Source organism: Neoarius graeffei, chromosome 21 (assembly GCF_027579695.1).
Source record: "Neoarius graeffei isolate fNeoGra1 chromosome 21, fNeoGra1.pri, whole genome shotgun sequence".
NCBI classification, from domain to species: domain Eukaryota; kingdom Metazoa; phylum Chordata; class Actinopteri; order Siluriformes; family Ariidae; genus Neoarius; species Neoarius graeffei.
Window position 1 is genome coordinate 42195505 of NC_083589.1, and position 22830 is coordinate 42218334.

The following is a 22830-nucleotide window of genomic DNA, read 5'->3' on the forward strand; positions in this document are numbered from 1 at the left end:
AAATAATGCAAAGTAACTAAATATTTGGAGAGGAGGAGGGCTAGTCAGAATCATTTTTTCCCCCCAATATAGGAGTGTGTGGAGTGAGATCAGATATGACACGAGGATACAGCCAGTCCTCTAATCATCTCACATAAAACAGCACTGTTTCCCCACTATAGAGTGCTCCGAGATGATGCTAAAAATAGTAACACTGCGGTCTGCGTGGCCATCTTGGAAGTCACTCGCTCCAGAGCGCTCATAGAGTACACATCATAGAGTACACATTCACCGATTCGTTTCTGCGTTAGAGGGCTTAGAAGCTTGGATTTTTTAAGAATTTAGACATCTGAAGTGATGGAGCACTACTGTGAAAGTTTGGATAAGCAGGCACGGGAGCGTTATGCTGAGAAGGTACGTTTCATTGGGAATGTAGATCCATACACTGTTAGTGAGAAGGAATGGAAAGCCGACCCCAGCTTGTTGCTGCATATGACGTACATCGATCTTGTGAACTATCTAGTGTTTCACCCAAGTCCATTTTGTGAACTAAAGCATGTGTACATAAACATTACTAGGCCTAGATCTTAAATGCCATTTGATGCAACAATGCACTGCAGTAGACATAAGCTACCTAATGTGACAAATATATCCATTAATTGTTGCTGAAAGTACATGGAAAAGATAAGTTTGTATCACATTTATTTTAGTAACTATGAAATTCAAGACAATTTAACCTACCTGTCACAAAGTGATCAGAACAAATCCGGATACAGTCTAGTTGTCCTAAATTTGATCGGTTGATGGCAGCCAGCCACTGTCGTCTCCTCCGCTCGCTTTTCTCCTGTGCTGCAATTCCCTGGTTAGTCACGACTTTAGGGAGTCTGTGAAAGCTTTTGCCACCCTTTTCCCCCCGGCTACTACAGCCAACAATGACACATGTATTCGGCATTGTCACCCCTTTTTGCTTCGCTGAACAACAACAATGCACTGACACAGCGACCTTTGACATCCAATATGGCCGCCGCTGGGTTCGCGCTGACCTCGAAGCACTCTATAAGCAAGTCTGAGGCCCTGTCCACACGGCAACGGATTCAAGCGAATCCGATAAAATTGTTTATCGTTTCGGCCTGGCGTCCACACGGCACCGGCGTTTTGGGTGCCCCAAAACGAAATCTTTTGAGAACTGGTTCATTATGGCCAACTATCCTAACGGGTTCCAGAGTGGAAAAATCTGGCAACGGCGCCGTTGCGAAGTCATCTGGATGAGTAGAACGGATTTGTTTACGATGACGTCACAACCACATGTGCTTCACGCCGGGTAGAAGTGTAACGAACTCTATGCGAGTTGTCAACAAATCCTATAACTTGGCTCATGAAACACACAAAATATTTTCACTGTGAATATTTATTGTGTAATGGTGCAAAGTGAGAGAGACTCTGCCCTTAGGGCAGAATCAATCCCGCCAGCAAAACAGGGAAAAAAAAGGAGCGATCTCACCTCTTCAGATGTTGGTTTAAGTCCTACAATATATTCCTCAAAAAGGGCGTAGAAGAACAAATTAATCCATCAACGTGTACCATTCAATTTATTCCAGACCATTAAAGACGCTGCCTTCCGCGTAGAATCATATGTCATCCTCACCACCATATTGGATGGGTCAAAGCGGAGAATAAAGATGCCTCATTCATGTGCTGCGTTTAACTGTACCAACAGGTTTGCCATCCAAACGAGATCACATGGGATTATCTTTCACAGGTGAGACTAGAAAAATACTTTTCATTGTATTTGGTCATTATAACGTAATTTTACAAACAGATTTTTCTGACTTTGTGGCTAATATGAAGTCTCGCGCATAATAGTTTATGCGCATGTGTCCTTACTACTTCTATTGTTCTGGTGTCTCTGAAGGGACCGTCTTACAGCGCCCCTAGAGGTGTGGCATGTGTATTGCATCGTTTTCAGCAAGCGTTGCGTTGCCATATGTACCTGATATTTTACTGATCCGTTGCCCATGTGGACGCGATATTTTAATAACATCTCGTTGTCGTGTGGATGTAGCCTGAGTCTTCATCGTTGTGACTGGTCACATGGATGTTCAGTTTTCAAAGAAGGCCTTCGGGATGGGGTGGGGGGGGGAGAAGCCTCTCAAATGTTAGTAGTTTGATGTTCCCTTGCAGTTTTAAAACTTAACTGATTAAAGTGCAGATGAATGAACTGGTGACTGAATGACAACCATGTCCTCCAATATAGCAATGTAAAAAGTAATAAGAAAATTGATATGGAATGAGTCTTCAGTGAGCAAGAGCATTTCATATGTTCATTTGTACTAGTTGTGAGAATAATAAGAATAGATTCTGATATGTTCAGGTCCTTCTGACCTTCCCACACTTATCACAAAGTGGGTACATGTGAAAACTGCATATTTAAAACAACAGTTAAGCCAACTAAACCACCATGTTTAAGAAAGGTGGAGGGGGCAAAAAAAAACCAAACAAACAAAAAAACAACAACAACACAGGAGCAAATTTATAGTTGTTTATTGAGCAAACTCAGCTGGGGGGGAACCCCACAACACTCACATTGGGGGGAGGAAGGAAACAACCCCCCCCCCCCCCCAAAAAAAAAAAAAAAACACACACAAACCCTACTCAAATTCTGTGCAAAATAAAGCATAAGCCATTTTCCTCATCAATCACAAAGTGTCTCAGTAAAATTAGGCAACATGACTCCAGTGACAAGCAGTTATTTTATGGATGAAAGCCTTTTCCAAAATGATTTATCACATTGTCACTGAAATAAATTGGGGGGGGGATAAACCTAACAACTCAGTGATATCTGAAATAAAGCCAAGATGATTCTCTAATATTTCTAGATCAACACATGATTATCCAACATGTAGCAGTACAAAGTGGAAAAATGTTCCCTCATTAGTGAAGCTGCTGCTGTTTAAAGCAGAGTAACTCAGTGTTTCATATCCCTCATAGTAAAATATCATTTCTTGAACTACAAAGAACAATTCACATAAATAGTTATTAAATGACTGAACTGCAATCCCTTTAGCTCATTCACAACTAAAACGGTTTTCCACAGCAGCTGTGCGAATCTACAAGATTCACAAACGCATCAGTCTCTCACCCTCTTCCACATCAGTCAGTGTGATACAATGTGAAACTTGTATATGTTTTAATAAAAACAGTGGTCACTGGTCAGAATTAGGCACCTTGCTTTCAGAATACAGTTATTCAAACTTTGGCTTTGACCAACTACAACACTAAAAATGTCTAAACAAGGCAGTCAAACATGTTAAATGTCATTGTTGTAAAATTTAAGGCCTAAAAAATTTGATAGAATACAAAGAGCTCTGGTGCCCAGATAGTACAAAAAAAAAAAAAAAAAAAAAAACTTTATTGATAAACACTACCAATATTATCCTGCTATTCTACTTTATTCTAAACCACTTAGGGTTAAAGTTATTAATCTAAAAAGATGCAAAAACCAAAAATCAACATGGGTGGGTGTGAGTCAGTCAAATCTGATCAATACTGAATGTCAACTTATGTTAAAATAACCTTTCTTGACCAAGAGTGGAGGAGACAGCAATGACCTCGAAGGGAAGATCAGGACAAAAGGCAATAGCAGGACAGGGTTTTCAAATTCTTGCTTTCTGCCTTTACTTTAGCGTCTTCTGCAGTCGGCTTACGCGAGGCCCGAGATTGTTGAACATCAGCTGAGGGTCAAATTTAAACCTTGGAGATTAAAAAAAAAAAGCTGAAATTCACTACATAAAGAGGCAGAGACTATTACACCTAAAATGCATATACAGTGGTGCTTGAAAGTTTATGAACCCTTTAGAATTTTCTATACATTTCTGCATAAATATGACCTAAAACAGATTTTCACACAAGTCCTAAAAGTAGATAAAGAGAACCCAGTTAAACAAATGAGACAAAAAAAAAAAAATTTATACTTGGTCATTTATTTATTGAGGAAAATGATCCAATATTACATATCTGTGAGTGGCAAAAGTATGTGAACCTCTAGGATTAGCAGTTAATTTGAAGGTAAAATTAGAGTCAGGTGTTTTCAATCAATGGGATGACAATCAGGTGTGAGTGGGCACCCTGTTTTATTTAAAGAACAGGGATCTATCAAAGTCTGATCTTCACAACACACATTTGTGGAAGGTGTGTCATGGCACGAACAAAGGAGATTTCTGAGGACCTCAGAAAAAGTGTTGTTGATGCTCATCAGGCTGGAAAAGGTTACAAAACCATCTCTAAAGAGTTTGGACTCCACCAATCGACAGTCAGACAGATTGTGTACAAATGGAGGAAATTCAAGACCAGACTTTGTTACCCTCCCCAGGAGTGGTCGACCAACAAAGATCACTCCAAGAGCAAGGCGTGTAATAGGTTGGCGAGGTCACAAAGGACCCCAGGATAACTTCTAAGCAGCTGAAGGTCTCTTACATTAGCCAAATGTTCATGAATCCACCATCAGGAGAACACTGAACGATGGTGTGCATGGCAGGGTTACAAAGAGAAAGCCACTGCTCTCCAAAAAGAACATTGCTGCTCGTCTGCAGTTTGCTAAACATCATGTGGACAAGCCAGAAGGCTATTAGAAAAGTATTTTGTGGACAGAGACGACCAAAATAGAACTTTTTGGTTTAAATGAAAAGCGTTATGTTTGGAGAAAGGAAGACACTGGGTTTTAGCATAAGAACCTTATCCCATCTGTGAAACATGGTGGTGGTAGTATCATGGCTTGGGCCCCTTTTGCTGCATCTGGGCCAGGACAGCTTACCATCACTGACAGAACAATGAATTCTGAATTATACCAGCGAATTCTAAAGGAGAATGTCAGGACATCTGTCCATGAACTGAATCTCAAGAGAAGGTGGGTCATGCAGCAAGACAACGACCCTAAGCACACAAGTTGTTCTACCAAAGAATGGTTAAAGAAGAATGAAGTTCATGTTTTGGAATGGCCAAGTCAAAGTTCTGACCTTAATCCAATGGAAATGTTGTGGAAGGACCTGAAGCGAGCAGTTCATGTGAGGAAACCCAACAACATCCCAGAGTTGAAGCTGTTCTGTGTGGAGGAATGGGCTAAAATTCCTCCAAGCCGGTGTGCAGGACTGATCAACAGTTACCGGAAATGTTTATAGTTGCAGTTATTGCTGCACAAGGGGGTCACACCAGATACTGAAAGCAAAAGGTTCACATACTTTTGCCACTTAAAAAGATATGTAATATTGGATCATTTTCCTCAATAAATAAATGACCAAATATAATATTTTTGTCTCATTTGTTTAACTGGGTTCTCTTTATCTACTTTTAGGACTTGTGTGAAAGTCTAATGTTTTAGGTCATTTATGCAGAAATATAGAAAATTCTAAAGGGTTCACAAACTTTCAAGCACCACTGTCCCTCATCTACAGGGCACAAGGGCTCACTGAATAATTTCTAATAGTTTTCACAGAAAGACTTTTGGACAGATCTGTTAGTAAAATCATTCAAATACCAGTTTAAGGAAAATCTTTTGGAAGAATGGTGTCCCTCCAGTACAGTTCCTGAAACTTTTAAAACCAATGCTAAGGTTCAGTGAAGCCGTTCTGGCAGCTCAAGATAAAGACACTTATGTTGGTTTTCCCTTCAATTTGTCACCCATCTGTAGCGATTTACTGTATGTCAGAATAGAACATGGTCGACCGTAGTTCCCAGGACCTTATGATCCAGCACAACATTCTAAAAACACAAATCTAAGGGCCATACTTCAGATATAATTACACAACTTGTACATTCCAATATATTCAGTATATAATATCTGAAACTTTATTTTCTGAGTAAATCAGGAACTGAATTAAAAACTGTTTAATCATTTGGAAGACAGATTTAAACGCAACCCATTGGGGGGGGGGTTTAGCCAAAGCCCTATCTGTTTAGATCTTTTTTTTTTTTTTAAACTAGGGACAAAAATGATCGAGGAAAAAAAAAAAAAAAAGTTTAGTACCGAGTTAAGTGCGCTAAAACTTGCAGCTGCAAACATACATAGCACCCCATTGACTGCCTGTAGTGGATCATCACACAGGGGCTGTTTTCTGGCTCGAATTAATGGGGACAGCCATCGAATTCAAATGCCTCACCCATATCGTCGTAACTGGCTAAATATTCAGACATTACTTCATGAATAGACTTCATGAATTCTACATGACTACTTTCAGAAAACCTCATGCAATAATCAACTACAGGCACTGAATGAGGCACTGCCTCAGAGACCAGAAGTGAAGGGTAAAACAATTACAGTTTCTTTAGAGTTATTGAGGTAAACAGATACAGGTGCATAACTGTAGGGCTCCTTTCCATGTTATGTTATCAGTGTCTGAAAACATGAGCCTGTTGGTGGTGAAAACAAGCAGTTTACTTTGACATGGATTTTGCTCTACAGGATTCCATTGCATAGCTGTTTGCAGTTGCTGGTTGGTGTTCCAACTTCATATTGGACCAGTCTTGCCATTTTTGTCCTTAAAGGAACAGTCCACCGTATTTCCATAATGAAATATGCTCTTATCTGAATTGAGACGAGCTGCTCCGTACCTCTCCGAGCTTTGCGCGACCTCCCAGTCAGTCAGACGCAGTCAGACGCGCTGTCACTCCTGTTAGCAATGTAGCTAGGCTCAGTATGGCCAACGGTATTTTTTGGGGCTGTAGTTAGATGCGACCAAACTCTTCCACGTTTTTCCTGTTTACATAGGTTTATATGACCAGTGATATGAAACAAGTTCAGTTACACAAATTGAAACGTAGAGATTTTCTATGCTATGGAAAGTCCGCACTATAATGACAGGCGTACTAACACCTTCTGCGCGCTTCGGCAGCGCACTGATACGGAGCTCAGATATCAATGCGCTGTCGAAGCGCGCAGAAGGTGTTAGTACGCCTGTCATTATAGTGCGGACTTTCCATAGCATAGAAAATTGCTACGTTTCAATTTGTGTAACTGAACTTGTTTCATATCACTGGTCATATAAACCTATGTAAACAGGAAAAACGCGGAAGAGTTTGGTCACATCTAACTACAGCCCCAAAAAATACCATTGGCCACACTGAGCCTAGCTACATTGCTAACAGGAGTGACAGCGCGTCTGACTGACTGGGAGGTCGCGCAAAGCTCGGAGAGGTACGGAGCAGCTCGTCTCAATTCAGATAAGAGCATATTTCATTATGGAAATACGGTAGACTGTTCCTTTAATAACTACTTGGACCCAAACAAACGGGAAAATTGTTTTATTTAAAAAAATAATTTGACTGTCATCCTCAGTACTTTGTTGCATTGCATGATGACTTCACAAGTGAATGTAAAGAAGTACTTTACGTGTCACTCTTTTTTCTTGTTTTTAAGTAAATGAATTATGCATTCTCCATAATAGCCATAAAAACCAGAGATATCTGAAAGTAATTCAATTACATGACTAGAGATGTAAACAAGTATTTAATAAATAAGGAAGCATTATATTCTCAGTATTCACCCTCACCTCCGGTTGACAGTCAGGCATACGGAGTAAGACTTACCATCAAGAGGAAAGTGTAAGACTGCACATCAATTAAGAAAAGAAACTCATTTGAGGACCAGATTCATGACAGGCCACTGGTTTAAAAGTGGAGTAACTGAGACTGCCCTGACATTTCTTAATTAATACTTTCCACTTTAGTGGTTGTCATGTGATCTTAACTGGTTCCATGACATCAAGAGTGTGAATCACACGGACATAAATGGCAGTAATTTTGCCACCACTGAGCAAAATTAATGAAAGCATTTAAAATTCATTAACTCATTAATTATGAAGAATATGCTTAATGTGTTAGTGAGGTTTAGAAGCACTAACCGTGAATCATAGACCCCAGGTGTCCTGCAGGACTGTCCTGAACACGACTGCAGCATCATCAAGCGATGATTCATTTTCTCCAGAACCTCATGATCGATGCTTTTGGCAATGTTTTTGAGCTGGAAGGGGTCTGCTGTCAGGTTATACACTTCCACAAACACCTACAGCAAGAAAGACAGTAATATATGAGACTTGGCTGTGGAAGTGTGCTTTCTAATTTAAACACACACACACACACACACACCCCTCTGCAGTTACTGATATAAATTACATTTACAGAAACCGACAAAGCCCTCACTATATTCTGGAAACCACTCTCACCATGTGTATGGTTGCACAGTACAAATGGATGGAATGTGTGTAGGGATACGTTTAAAATTGACATTTTTCCGTAAAGCTGCTTTGCGACAATGTCCATTTTTAAAAGCTCTATACAAATAAAACTAACTTGAATATAACAGTACTGAGGAGCTTTTCTGTAATAGAAATTGGATCTCTCGTCTAGTTAAGAAATGATGCTTAGCACTCCACCATCACTCATTTATATAATGTCTGCTAACTTCTGGGCTGCCAAAAAAAAAAAAATCTGAAATGGAGAAAAAGTAACTTGGACCCATTACATGGTAATACTTTGAATCTTTTTTTTTTTTTAATGTATAAAAATGATGTCAGAGGCACTTCAAACAACTAACTGCATCTTTAAAATGGATTATTTTGACTTGAACATCAAAAGTGATCAGACAAATATAAAAAGTGTGTTAATTTCTGTTTACCTCATCATCATCAAACTCGCAGTACTGCAGGTTGGTAGTCTGGGTGACCGTGCGAACGCAAGCGTATGTATTGTTATATGCATCTTCACATACGCAGTCAGGAAAACACTCCTAAAGGAAAAAGATACAGTATTGTAATTGATGATGCTGATTTTGGTCTTTACATTTAGACACATTTCCTTACTGAGACTCCTGGGCCCAGGCTGGGACAAGCTGGATCTGAGACATTGTGTCCTTCTCCTTCATACTCCACCAGAAAGTCAGTTCTCCATGTATTGTTCTCCTTCCCAATCTGAGACACATTCAGAAAAACACGCACGCTGTTCAGATGGTAGAGAGTAACCAAATTCCCCACCCCCCAAACTGACAAACATAAAACCAAGGAATTTATTTATTTAGCTTTGCCATGGTGAGATATACAGTCAAGCCGGAAAGTCTGCACACCCCTTTCACCTTCTATTACGTTACAGACTTATTCTACCATAGATCGAGTTCATTTTTTGTCACAAAATAGCCCACAATGACAGTGAAAGCAGGTTTTTAGAAAACATGCAATTTAATTTTACTGACAAAAATAGATTTAGGGGTTACATATCTGGACACACCCTTAGCCTAATACTTGATTGATGCACCTTTGGCAGCAATGACAACTTCAAGGCGTCTTGGGAAAGAAGCTACGAGCTTGGCACACTTGTTTCTGGACATTTTTGTCCATTCCTCTTGGCATATCCTTGCAAGCTCCGTCAGGTCGGATGGGGAGCACTGGTACACAGCCATTTTCAGCTCCTTCCACAGATGTTCAATTGGATTCAGGTCTGGGCTCTAGCTAGACCACTCAAGGACATTCACAGACTTTCTCCAAAGCCACTCCTTTGTTCTCTTGGCTGCATGCTTCAGATCGTTGTCATGTTGGAAGGTAAACCTTCACCCCAGTCTGAGGTCCAGAGCATTCTGAAGCAGGTTTTCAAGGATCTTTGTGTACTTGGCTGCATTCATCATTCCTTCCATCAGGACTAACTGCCCCATTCCCACTGCTGAAAAACATCCCCACATCATGATGCTGCCACCACCATGCTTTACTGTAGGGATGGCATTAGCCAGGTGATGAGTGGTGCCTGGTTTCCTCCAGATGTGAGGCCTGGTACTCAGGCCAAAAATTTCAATTTTGGCTTCATCAGACCAGAGAATCTTGCTTCTCATGGTTCGAGTGTCCTCCAGGTGCCTTTTGGCAAACTCCAAGTGGGCTGTCATGTGCCTTTTACTAAGGAGTGGCTTCTATCTGGCCACTCTACCATAAAGGCCTGATTTGTGGAGTGCTGCCTGGATGGTTGATCATCTGAAAGGTTCTCCCATCTCCACAAGGATACACTGGAGCTCTGTCAGAGTGACCCTCAGGTTCCTGCTCACCTCCCTGGCCAAGGCCTGTCTTCCCCGATCGCTCAGTTTGGCCGGACGGCTAGGTCTAGGAAGATGCTTGGTGTTTCCAAACTTCTTCCATTTACAAATGATGGTGGCCACTATGCTCTTTGGAACCTGTAAAACTACAGCAATTTTTCTGTACCCTTCTCCAGATCTATGCCTTGACACAATCCTGTTTCTGAGGTCTGCAGATAATCCCTTTGACCCCATGGCTTGGAGTTTACTCTGACATGCACTGTCAACTGTGGGACCTTACAGTATATAGGCAGGTGTTGGCCATGTTCAGTCAACTGAATTTACCACAGGTGGATTCCAGTTAAGTTGTAGAAACATCTCAAGCAGTATCAGTAGAAACAAAATGCACCTCAGCTCACTTTTGGGTGTCATATCGAAGTGTGTGCACACTTGTGTACATATGATATTTTACATTTTGATTTTTAATAAATTAGCACAAATGTCTACAAACCTGCTTTCACTTTGTCATTATGGGCTATTTTGTGTACAACCCCAATTCCAAAAAAGTTGGGACAAGGAACAAATTGTAAATAAAAATGGAATGCAATAATTTACAAATCTCAAAAACTGATATTGTATTCGCAATAGAACATAGACAACATATCAAATGTCGAAAGTGAGACATTTTGAAGTTTCATGCCAAATATTGGCTCATTTGAAATTTCATGACAGCAACACATCTCAAAAAAGTTGGGACAGGGGCAATAAGAGGCTGGAAAAGTTAAAGGTACAAAAAAGGAACACCTGGAGGACCAAATTGCAACTCATTAGGTCAATTGGCAATAGGTCATTAACATGACTGGGTATAAAAAGAGCATCTTGGAGTGGCAGCGGCTCTCAGAAGTAAAGATGGGAAGAGGATCACCAATCCCCCTAATTCTGCGCCGACAAATAGTGGAGCAATATCAGAAAGGAGTTCAACAGTATAAAATTGCAAAGAGTTTGAACATATCATCTACAGTGCATATCATCATCAAAAGATTCAGAGAATCTGGAAGAATCTCTGTGCGTAAGGGTCAAGGCTGGAAAACCATACTGGGTGCCCGTGATCTTCGGGCCCTTAGACGGCACTGCATCACATACAGGCATGCTTATGTATTGGAAATCACAAAATGGGCTCAGGAATATTTCCACAGAACATTATCTGTGAACACAATTCACCGTGCCATATGCTGTTGCCAGCTAAAACTCTATAGTTCAAAAAAGAAGCTGTATCTAAACATGATCCAGAAGCGCAGACGTCTTCTCTGGGCCAAGGCTCATTTAAAATGGACTGTGGCAAAGTGGAAAACTGTTCTGTGGTCAGACGAATCAAAATTTGAAGTTCTTTATGGAAATCAGGGACGCCGTGTCATTCAGACTAAAGAGGAGAAGGACGACCCAAGTTGTTATCAGCGCTCAGTTCAGAAGCCTGCATCTCTGATGGTATGGGGTTGCATTAGTGCGTGTGGCATGGGCAGCTTACATATCTGGAAAGACACCATCAATGCTGAAAGGTATATCCAAGTTCTAGAGCAACATATGCTCCCACCCAGACGACGTCTCTTCCAGGGAAGACCTTGCATTTTCCAACATGACAATGCCAAACCACATACTGCATCAATTACAGCATCATGGCTGCGTAGAAGAAGGGTCCGGGTACTGAACTGGCCAGCCTGCAGTCCACATCTTTCACCCATAAAAAACATTTGGCGCATCATAAAACGGAAGATACGACAAAAAAGACCTAAGACAGTTGAGCAATTAGAATCCTACATTAGACAAGAATGGGTTAACATTCCTATCCCTAAACTTGAGCAACTTGTCTCCTCAGTCCCCAGACGTTTACAGACTGTTGTAAAGAGAAAAGGGGATGTCTCACAGTGGTAAACATGGCCTTGTCCCAACTTTGAGATGTGTTGTTGTCATGAAATTTAAAATCACCTAATTTTTCTCTTTAAATGATACATTTTCTCAGTTTAAACATTTGATATGTCATCTATGTTCTATTCTGAATCTTCCACATCATTGCATTCCATTTTTATTTACAATTTGTACTTTGTCCCAACTTTTTTGGAATCGGGGTTGTAGAATCGTGTGACAAAAAAAAAAAAAAAAAAAATCTATTGTAGAATAAGTCTGTAACGTAATAAAACGTGGAGAAGATGAAAGGGGTGTGCAGACTTTCTGGTTTGACTGTACACACACGGAAACCACTACAGCTTTCGCCAATTACAGTGGCCCCATTGTACCTAATCTGCATGTCTTTGAACTGTGGGGGAAACCAGAGCACCCGGAGGAAACCCACACAGATACGGGGAGAAATTGCAAACTCCACACAAAAAGGCCCCTGCTGGCCGTGAGGTTCGAACCCGGAACCTTCTTGCTGTGAGGAGACAGTGGTAACTACTGTACCACCGCGCCACCCTAAGGAAATTAGCATGCCTGCATTTCCTGTACATAACTTGTCCATTGCTACTTACCATAGCAGATAGAAAGGACATCCCATCCATCTGAGTCTTATTGACATCATACCCTGCCATGTCCAGGATTGTTGGACCCAAATCTATATTCGCTACAAGTAACTAGTGAGAATGAGGGAGAAGGAGAAAAAACGTTGACATGAAATGTACAGCATCACGTAACTGAAATGTTACTGTGCTTTCTAAAAGCTTGTGTGGCTTACCGGGCTGGTCTGGTTGGGCTTGATGTTTGGTCCTCGTACTAGCAGAGGAACTCTGATGTCAAACTCATAAAGCTGACGCTTGTCCATGGGGAGAGAAAACTGGCCTGAGAGAGAGAAAAAAAAACAAATTTACAGAAGTACAAAAAAGTGGATAACAGAGACAATGACTATCAGGATTTTTGTTGTGATGTACCAGTGTGGTAGCCATTGTCAGAAGTGAAAAAGATATACGTGTTCTCCAGCTCTCCTCTGACTTCCAGTTTCTTCACCAACTTCTCCACCAGATCGTCTACAGACAACAGAGTACGCCACCTAGCGGAGGTGTAGAACCACCATAAGAATGCATTTAAAATCCAGAAAGTCTTAATTAAAAAAAAAAAAAAAAAAAAAAAAATCATAATATGCAATACATACCGCTTTCTGTAAGCATCGTCAAGGAATTCCACAGAGGAGTTCGTCATTGGAGTCTTTGTCTGTCTAATTAGCCAGTGTTTATCCTAGAAGAAGAAACAAAATGGAGCAAATATATTGGTATGAATTTTAAAAAAATCACTAACAAAACAAAAATAGATAGAACTCGACGCCAAAGGCATCGATGGGGATGCCTCCACCTGGTAGACTACACGCCTTAAGTTGTGATTTGGGGATGGACATTTGACCACACAGTAATCTTGACCTGGTGAAATTGCTTGTATTAGCCTTGGAGATATTGTGTTCACAAGGTTTTCGGACAGACATTTGACCTCACAGTGACCTTGACCTTAGATTTTGAGATCAAAAGGTCTAATCAGTTCATGTTTGTCCCAAAGCACACAAATGGTGAAAGTTTGGTGAAATTCCTTTCATTAGCTTTTGAGATATCGCGTTCACAAGGTTTCAGGACGGACGCACGCACGCACGCAGACAACCCGAAAAGATCATGCCTCCTGCACCTTACGTTGGCGGAGGCATAAACAGAGGCAGCTACAGCACAAAGGTGTGTATATTTTTATGCATGTCTATAGGTTAACAGGGAGCTGCACATTGACCCTCACTGCATTTGTACAATGACAATTACAAGGTATTTGTATTCATATACACTTAAGACAAAATAAACACACATTGTGTTCATTATAAAAACAGATGCAAAAATGGTGAACATTGAAATATTAAAAATTCAAAGTGACTTTTAAAGTCACTTTGAATTTTGAGTTTAAAAGTTTCCATCCCCAATTCTGAATGTGAGACATTCCCACCCTCTGCCTTTAACTGCTGCCAACATCTTTTGTCCCCCCCCATCATCAAATATTATACACTTGCCAGATGTAATACTCTACCTACTTCAAATCATGTCTGAAGAACAAGAGGGTAATAACCCAAATTCTTATCAAAATATTGTTCTGTTTATTCTGCATCAGGTTTTCATTTGAAGCCTTACTTCAGGATACACCCAGGGGGATGCAAATTTAGCCCCCCCCAAACAGGTATACCTTGCTATGGGTGTTGAAACTGGGATCTCTCGGGGCTTTGACTTTGGAAAACTGGCCTTCATATTGAGGAGCAGATGTCCAGGGAGAGTGAGGAGCTGGCGTAGATACCATCATGAAAAATGGCCTGTAGTTAGACTTGTACTGGAGAAAGTCTAGTGATATGTTGGCCTAAGACAGTGAAAGGAGATAAAACTCCACTATTAAGGTGAATTAACTAAACATAAAAGGCACGTATTTAAGCAACCGCATATTCATCTTAAATCATGAAAAGAGTGATATGTTGGGGATTTGGAGGAATAGCACTCACCAGAACGTCAGTAAGATAGTCCTGAGTATAATTCTCTCCATGCCTCTGGGCTTTACCATTTACTGACAGTGTGTAGTTGTAATACTTTGAGTTTTTCTCCTGTGAAAAATCAGCAAAGTGAACTGGTCTATGGTGGAGATCGAAAGAAATGTAAAGTTCAAGAAGGCTGCAATTCCACATTAGCTACAAAATCCAGTAGGTGTATGCAAATTTTACAGCTCTTCAATACTGGGTAGTTTTTTTTTTTTTAAGCAAGAACCTAGAACATTTTCACAGACACAGGAAACTGATAACCATGAGAGGCTAATGCTCCAGACAGCAGAAGCATTACAGATCTTTTAAATCTGTTTATGCAAGGCTCTGAATCAGGTCATTTAAGTAACATACAAATCAGTCTATAAGATTTTCCTCAGCGCTGAAGGCAACCATTCAGAGGACTATAGCTGGTTCTGCTTTTACTAAATCTCCTCCCATTTACAGCAGTGTCAAAGACAAAGCAACTGTATTCAAAAACCCACAGATAAACAAAGTATTGATTTACAACCAGAGTTTAATCCTGTTATAAATGCAGTTGAGATTACATGTCAGGAGATTAGCATTTTAAATATACTCAAACCTGGGAAGACAAATTATGAGTTTAGGTATAAAATGCTCAAAAACAAAAAAAGACATTCGCGTTTCCTTACCAGTGCAAACCAGTAGTCCCAGCCTGGGGGAACATGCTCCACTCCTCCAGCCTGTTTGTCACCATACTAAAACAGACACGGAGTTACAGTTCACTCAAAGCTACAGAGTTATATGGATTGTTCTATGATGAAATGTACTTCTACAGAATGCGTACCGTACCAGTCAAAAATTTGGACACGCCTAAGCCAGCGTTTTTTCTTTATTTTTATTCATGAAGACACTTCATGCCTTAAGGTAATGATGGATGTCGTTTCTCTTTACTTAGTTGAGCTGTTCTTGACATAATATGGATTACTACAGTTGTCGAGTAGGGTTATTTACTGTATTTTTATTATTTACTATTGACTATTTGATGATCTCAAATGCATTAAGGAGGCAAGAAATTGCACTAATTAACTTTTGACGAGGCACAGCTGTTAATTAAAAAGCATTCCAGGTGACTACCTTATGAAGCTGGTTAAGATAATACCAACAGTGTGCAAAGCATCATCAAGGTAAATGGTGGCTACTTTGAAGAATCTAAAATATGAAACATTGGTGTTTTAACACATTTTTGTTTACCGCATAACTCCATACATGTTCAAGTTTTGATGTCTTCAGCATTGTTCTACAATGTAGAAAATAATCAAAATACAAAAAAAAAAAAAAAAAAAAAAAAAATTTATATATATATATATATATATATATATATATATATATATATATATATATATATATATAAAATGTGAATGAGGTGGTGTGTCAAAACTTTTCATTAGTACTGTATGATAAAGAATATACTTTGCTGGTCACAGAATCAGCAAAACATCATGGTTGTGACCGCTGATGCATGACGGCAAAGCAAACTGGCATAGCCGACAGTTAAAAATAGAAAGGGCACCTCGTTCATGTACTTCCCAGCAAAGAACGTCTGGTAGTAGCCATACTTCTGCAGTAGGACTGGGAAAGTAGAGGGCTCCTGGCTCTTCTGCCAGGCGGGACTGCTGCAGTTGCCTTCCAGTGTGTTGTTGATGACTCTATGGTTGTGTGGGTACTTGCCTGTTAGTATGCTGGCTCTGCTGGGACAGCACAGGGGGCTCGCAACAAACTGACAGACATAAGAGTGGGTTATATCAGTGGTTTAAAGTCCAGGTCTTGTTGCTGCCTAACAAAGTTTGTGTATTTTATTTTGGCATATACTAGTCTATTTAGACACATAAATGAAATCAGTTAATTTATCAAATGACCAAGTTACAAAACTGGGAGCAATCAGGAAATGTACCCTAAATGATTCAGGTCCAATTATTGTATTCTGTATAGATTTACCTCATAACATTAAAAAACATCCAGACAACAGTCATACCAACCAACACACAAACGGCTACATGCATACCAACCTACAGATTTACATCACACACACACAGACACACAAACAACACACACACACACACACACACACACCCTTTACATACACACACTCCTACATGCATACCAACCAACACATTTACATCACACACCCCTACATGCATACCAACCAACACATTTACATCACACACCCCTACATGCAGACCAACCAACACATTTACATCACACACCCCTACATGCAGACCAACCAACACATTTACATCACACACCCCTACATGCAGACCAACCAACACATTTACATCACACACCCCTACATGCAGACCAACCAACACATTTACATCACACACCCCTACATGCAGACCAACCAACACATTTACATCACACACCCCTACATGCAGACCAACCAACACATTTACATCACACACACACACCCCTACATACATACCAACCTACACATTTACACACACACCCCTACATACATACCAACCTACACATTTACACACACCCCTACATACATACCAACCTACACATTTACACACACACACCTACATACCAACCAACACATTTACACACACACACACACACACACCTAGATACATACCAACCTACAGATTTACACACACCCCTACATACATACCAACCTACACATTTATACACACACACACCTACATACCAACCAACACATTTACACACACACACACACACATACATACCAACCTACACATTTACACACACACACACCCCTACATACCAACCAACACATTTACACACACACACACACACACACACACACACACACACACACACACACAGATACATACCAACCTACAGATTTACACCCCCCCCTACATACATACCAACCTACACATTTACACACACACACACACACACACCCCTAGATACATACCAACCTACAGATTTACACACACCCCTACATACATACCAACCTACACATTTATACACACACACACCCCTAGATACACACCAACCTACAGATTTACACACACACCTACATACCAACCAACACATTTACACACACACACACACACCTACATACCAACCTACACATTTACACACACGCGCCTACACATTTACACACACACACACACACAGATACATACCAACCTACAGATTTACACACACACACCCCTAAATACATACCAACTTACAGATTTACACACACCCCTACATACATACCAACCTACACATTTACACACACACACACACACACACACACACACATACCAACCAACACATTTACACACACACACACACGCCTACACATTTACACACACCCCTACATACATACCAACCTACACATTTACACACACACACACACACACACACACACACACACACACACACACACACACACACACACACACGCCTACACATTTACACACACACACACACGCCTACACATTTACACACACACCCCTACATACATACAAACCTACACATTTACACACACACCCCTACATACATACCAACCTACACATTTACACACACACACACACACACCCGTAAATACATACCAACCTACAGATTTACACACACCCCTACATACATACCAACCTACACATTTACACACACAACATACATACCAGCCTACACATTTACACACACACGCACCCCTACATACATACCAACCTACAGATTTACACACACACCCCGACATACATACCAACCAACACATTTACACACACACACCCTACATACATACCAACCTAGACATTTACACACACCCCTACATGCATACCAACCTACAGATTTACACACACACCCCTACATACATACCAACCTACACATTTACACACACACACACACCCTACATACATACCAACCTAGACATTTACACACACCCCACATACATACCAACCTAGACATTTACACACACCCCTACATACATACCAACCTAGACATTTACACACACCCCTACATACATACCAACCTAGACATTTACACACACCCCTACATACATACCAACCTAGACATTTACACACACCCCTACATACATACCAACCTAGACATTTACACACACCCCTACATACATACCAACCTACAGATTTACACACACACACACACACACACACACACATACCAACCTACAGATTTACACACACACCCCGACATACATACCAACCAACACATTTACACACACCCTACATACATACCAACCTAGACATTTACACACACACACACACACACACCTACATACCAGCCTACACATTTACACACACACACACCCCTACATACATACCAACCTACAGATTTACACACACACCCCTACATACATACCAACCTACACATTTACACACACAACATACATACCAGCCTACACATTTACACACACACACACACACACCCTACATACATACCAACCTAGACATTTACACACACAACATACATACCAGCCTACACATTTACACACACACACACACCCTACATACATACCAACCTAGACATTTACACACACCCCACATACATACCAACCTAGACATTTACACACACCCCTACATACATACCAACCTAGACATTTACACACACCCCTACATACATACCAACCTAGACATTTACACACACCCCTACATACATACCAACCTACAGATTTACACACACACACACACACATACCAACCTACAGATTTACACACACACCCCGACATACATACCAACCAACACATTTACACACACCCTACATACATACCAACCTAGACATTTACACACACACACACACACCTACATACCAACCTACACATTTACACACACCCCTACATACATACCAACCTAGACATTTACACACACCCCTACATACATACCAACCTACAGATTTACACACACACACAATACATACCAGCCTACACATTTACACACACACACACACACACACACACACACACACAACATACATACCAACCTACACATTCACACACCCCTAAATACATACCAACCTACAGATTTACACATACCCCTACATACATACCAACCTACACATTTACACACACAACATACATACCAACCTACAGATTTACACATACCCCTACATGCATACCAACCTACACATTTACACACACCCCTACATACATACCAACCTATACATTTACACACCCCTAAATACATACCAACCTACAGATTTACACACACCCCTACATACATACCAACCTACAGATTTACACACACACACACACACAACATACATACCAACCTACACATTCACACACCCCTACATACATACCAACCTACAGATTTACACACACACACACCCCTACATACATACCAACCTACACATTTACACACACACACCCCTACATACATACCAACCTACAGATTTACACACACACACACACACACACACACACACACACACACACACACACACAACATACATACCAACCTACACATTCACACACCCCTAAATACATACCAACCTACACATTTACACACACGCGCACACACACACCAACCTACACATTTACACACACACACCTACACATTCACACACCCCTAAATACATACCAACCTACAGATTTACACATACCCCTACATACATACCAACCTACACATTTACACACACAACATACATACCAACCTAGATTTACACATACCCCTACATGCATACCAACCTACACATTTACACACACCCCTACATACATACCAACCTATACATTTACACACCCCTAAATACATACCAACCTACAGATTTACACACACAACATACATACCAACCTAGATTTACACATACCCCTACATGCATACCAACCTACACATTTACACACACCCCTACATGCATACCAACCTACACATTTACACACACCCCTACATACATACCAACCTATACATTTACACACCCCTAAATACATACCAACCTACAGATTTACACATACCCCTACATACATACCAACCTACACACAATCACACACACCAATCTACACATTTACACACACCCCTACATACATACCAACCTACACATTTACACACACACACACACACACCCCTACATACATACCAACCTACACACACACACACACACACACACCAATCTACACATTTACACACACCCCTACATATATACCAACCTACACATTTACACACACACACACACACGCCTACACATTTACACACACACACACACACACACACACACCCCTAAATACATACCAACCTACAGATTTACACATACCCCTACATACATACCAACCTACAGATTTACACACACACCCCGACATACATACCAACCAACACATTTACACACACACACCCTACATACATACCAACCTAGACATTTACACACACACACACCCCTACATACCAACCTACACATTTACACACACCCCTACATACATACCAACCTAGACATTTACACACACCCCTACATACATACCAACCTACAGATTTACACACACACCCCGACATACATACCAACCAACACATTTACACACACCCCTACATACATACCAACCTACACATTTACACACACACACCCTACATACATACCAACCTAGACATTTACACACACACACACCCCTACATACCAACCTACACATTTACACACACCCCTACATACATACCAACCTAGACATTTACACACACCCCTACATACATACCAACCTACAGATTTACACACACACACCATACATACCAGCCTACACATTTACACACACACACACACACACACACACACACACACACACAACATACATACCAACCTACACATTCACACACCCCTACATACATACCAACCTAGACATTTACACACACCCCTACATACATACCAACCTACAGATTTACACACACACACACACACACACACACCCCTACATACATACCAACCTACACATTTACACACACACACACACACACACACACACACCATTACATACATACCAACCTACAGATTTACACACACACACACACACACACACACACACACACACACACAATACATACCAGCCTACACATTTACACACACACCATACATACCAACCTACACATTCACACACCCCTAAATACATACCAACCTACAGATTTACACATACCCCTACATACATACCAACCTACACATTTACACACACAACATGCATACCAACCTAGATTTACACATACCCCTACATGCATACCAACCTACACATTTACACACACCCCTACATACATACCAACCTACACATTTACACACACACACACCCCTACATACATACCAACCTACACACACACACACACCAATCTACACATTTACACACACACCAACCTACACATTTACACACACCCCTACATACATACCAACCTAGATTTACACATACCCCTACATGCATACCAACCTACACATTTACACACACCCCTACATACATACCAACCTACACATTTACACACACACACACCCCTACATACATACCAACCTACACACACACACACACACACCAATCTACACATTTACACACACACCAACCTACACATTTACACACACCCCTACATACATACCAACCTACACATTTACACACACACACACCCCTACATACATACCAACCTACACATTTACACACACACACACACACACACACACACACACGCCTACACATTTACACACACACACACACCCCTACATACATACCAACCTACAGATTTACACACACACCACGACATACATACCAACCAACACATTTACACACACCCCTACATACATACCAACCTACAGATTTACACACACACACACACACACACACACACACACACACACACACACCTACATACCAACCTACACATTTACACACACCCCTACATACATACCAACCTACAGATTTACACACACACACCTACATACCAACCTACACATTTACACACACCCCTACATACATACCAACCTACAGATTTACACACACACACACACACACACCCCTACATACATACCAACCTACAGATTTACACACACACCCCGACATACATACCAACCAACACATTTACACACACCCCGACATACATACCAACCTACACATTTACACACACACACACACACCCTACATACATACCAACCTAGACATTTACACACACCCCTACATACATACCAACCTAGACATTTACACACACCCCTACATACATACCAACCTAGACATTTACACACACCCCTACATACATACCAACCTAGACATTTACACACACCCCTACATACATACCAACCTACAGATTCACACACACACACACACACACACACACACACACACACAATACATACCAGCCTACACATTTACACACACACACACAACATACATACCAACCTACACATTCACACA

At 40.8% G+C, this 22830-nt stretch overlaps 1 protein-coding gene across 1 annotated transcript in view; it reads right to left on the reverse strand.

The window, feature by feature from the left end:
• Positions 1-2504: 2504 nt before the first annotated feature.
• Positions 2505-22830, reverse strand: part of gnsa (glucosamine (N-acetyl)-6-sulfatase a) — a 26274-nt gene continuing 5948 nt past the window's right edge. Inside the window, exons 3-14 of the mRNA XM_060903147.1 lie at positions 16087-16293; positions 15206-15271; positions 14520-14618; positions 14213-14380; positions 13158-13240; positions 12937-13055; positions 12744-12847; positions 12541-12642; positions 8829-8936; positions 8645-8755; positions 7872-8032; positions 2505-3729 (exon numbers count right to left, since the gene is read on the reverse strand). Coding sequence (XP_060759130.1) covers positions 3654-3729; positions 7872-8032; positions 8645-8755; positions 8829-8936; positions 12541-12642; positions 12744-12847; positions 12937-13055; positions 13158-13240; positions 14213-14380; positions 14520-14618; positions 15206-15271; positions 16087-16293 — 1404 coding nt within the window. The 3' untranslated portion in view covers positions 2505-3653. The remainder of the gene's footprint in view (positions 3730-7871; positions 8033-8644; positions 8756-8828; positions 8937-12540; positions 12643-12743; positions 12848-12936; positions 13056-13157; positions 13241-14212; positions 14381-14519; positions 14619-15205; positions 15272-16086; positions 16294-22830) is intronic.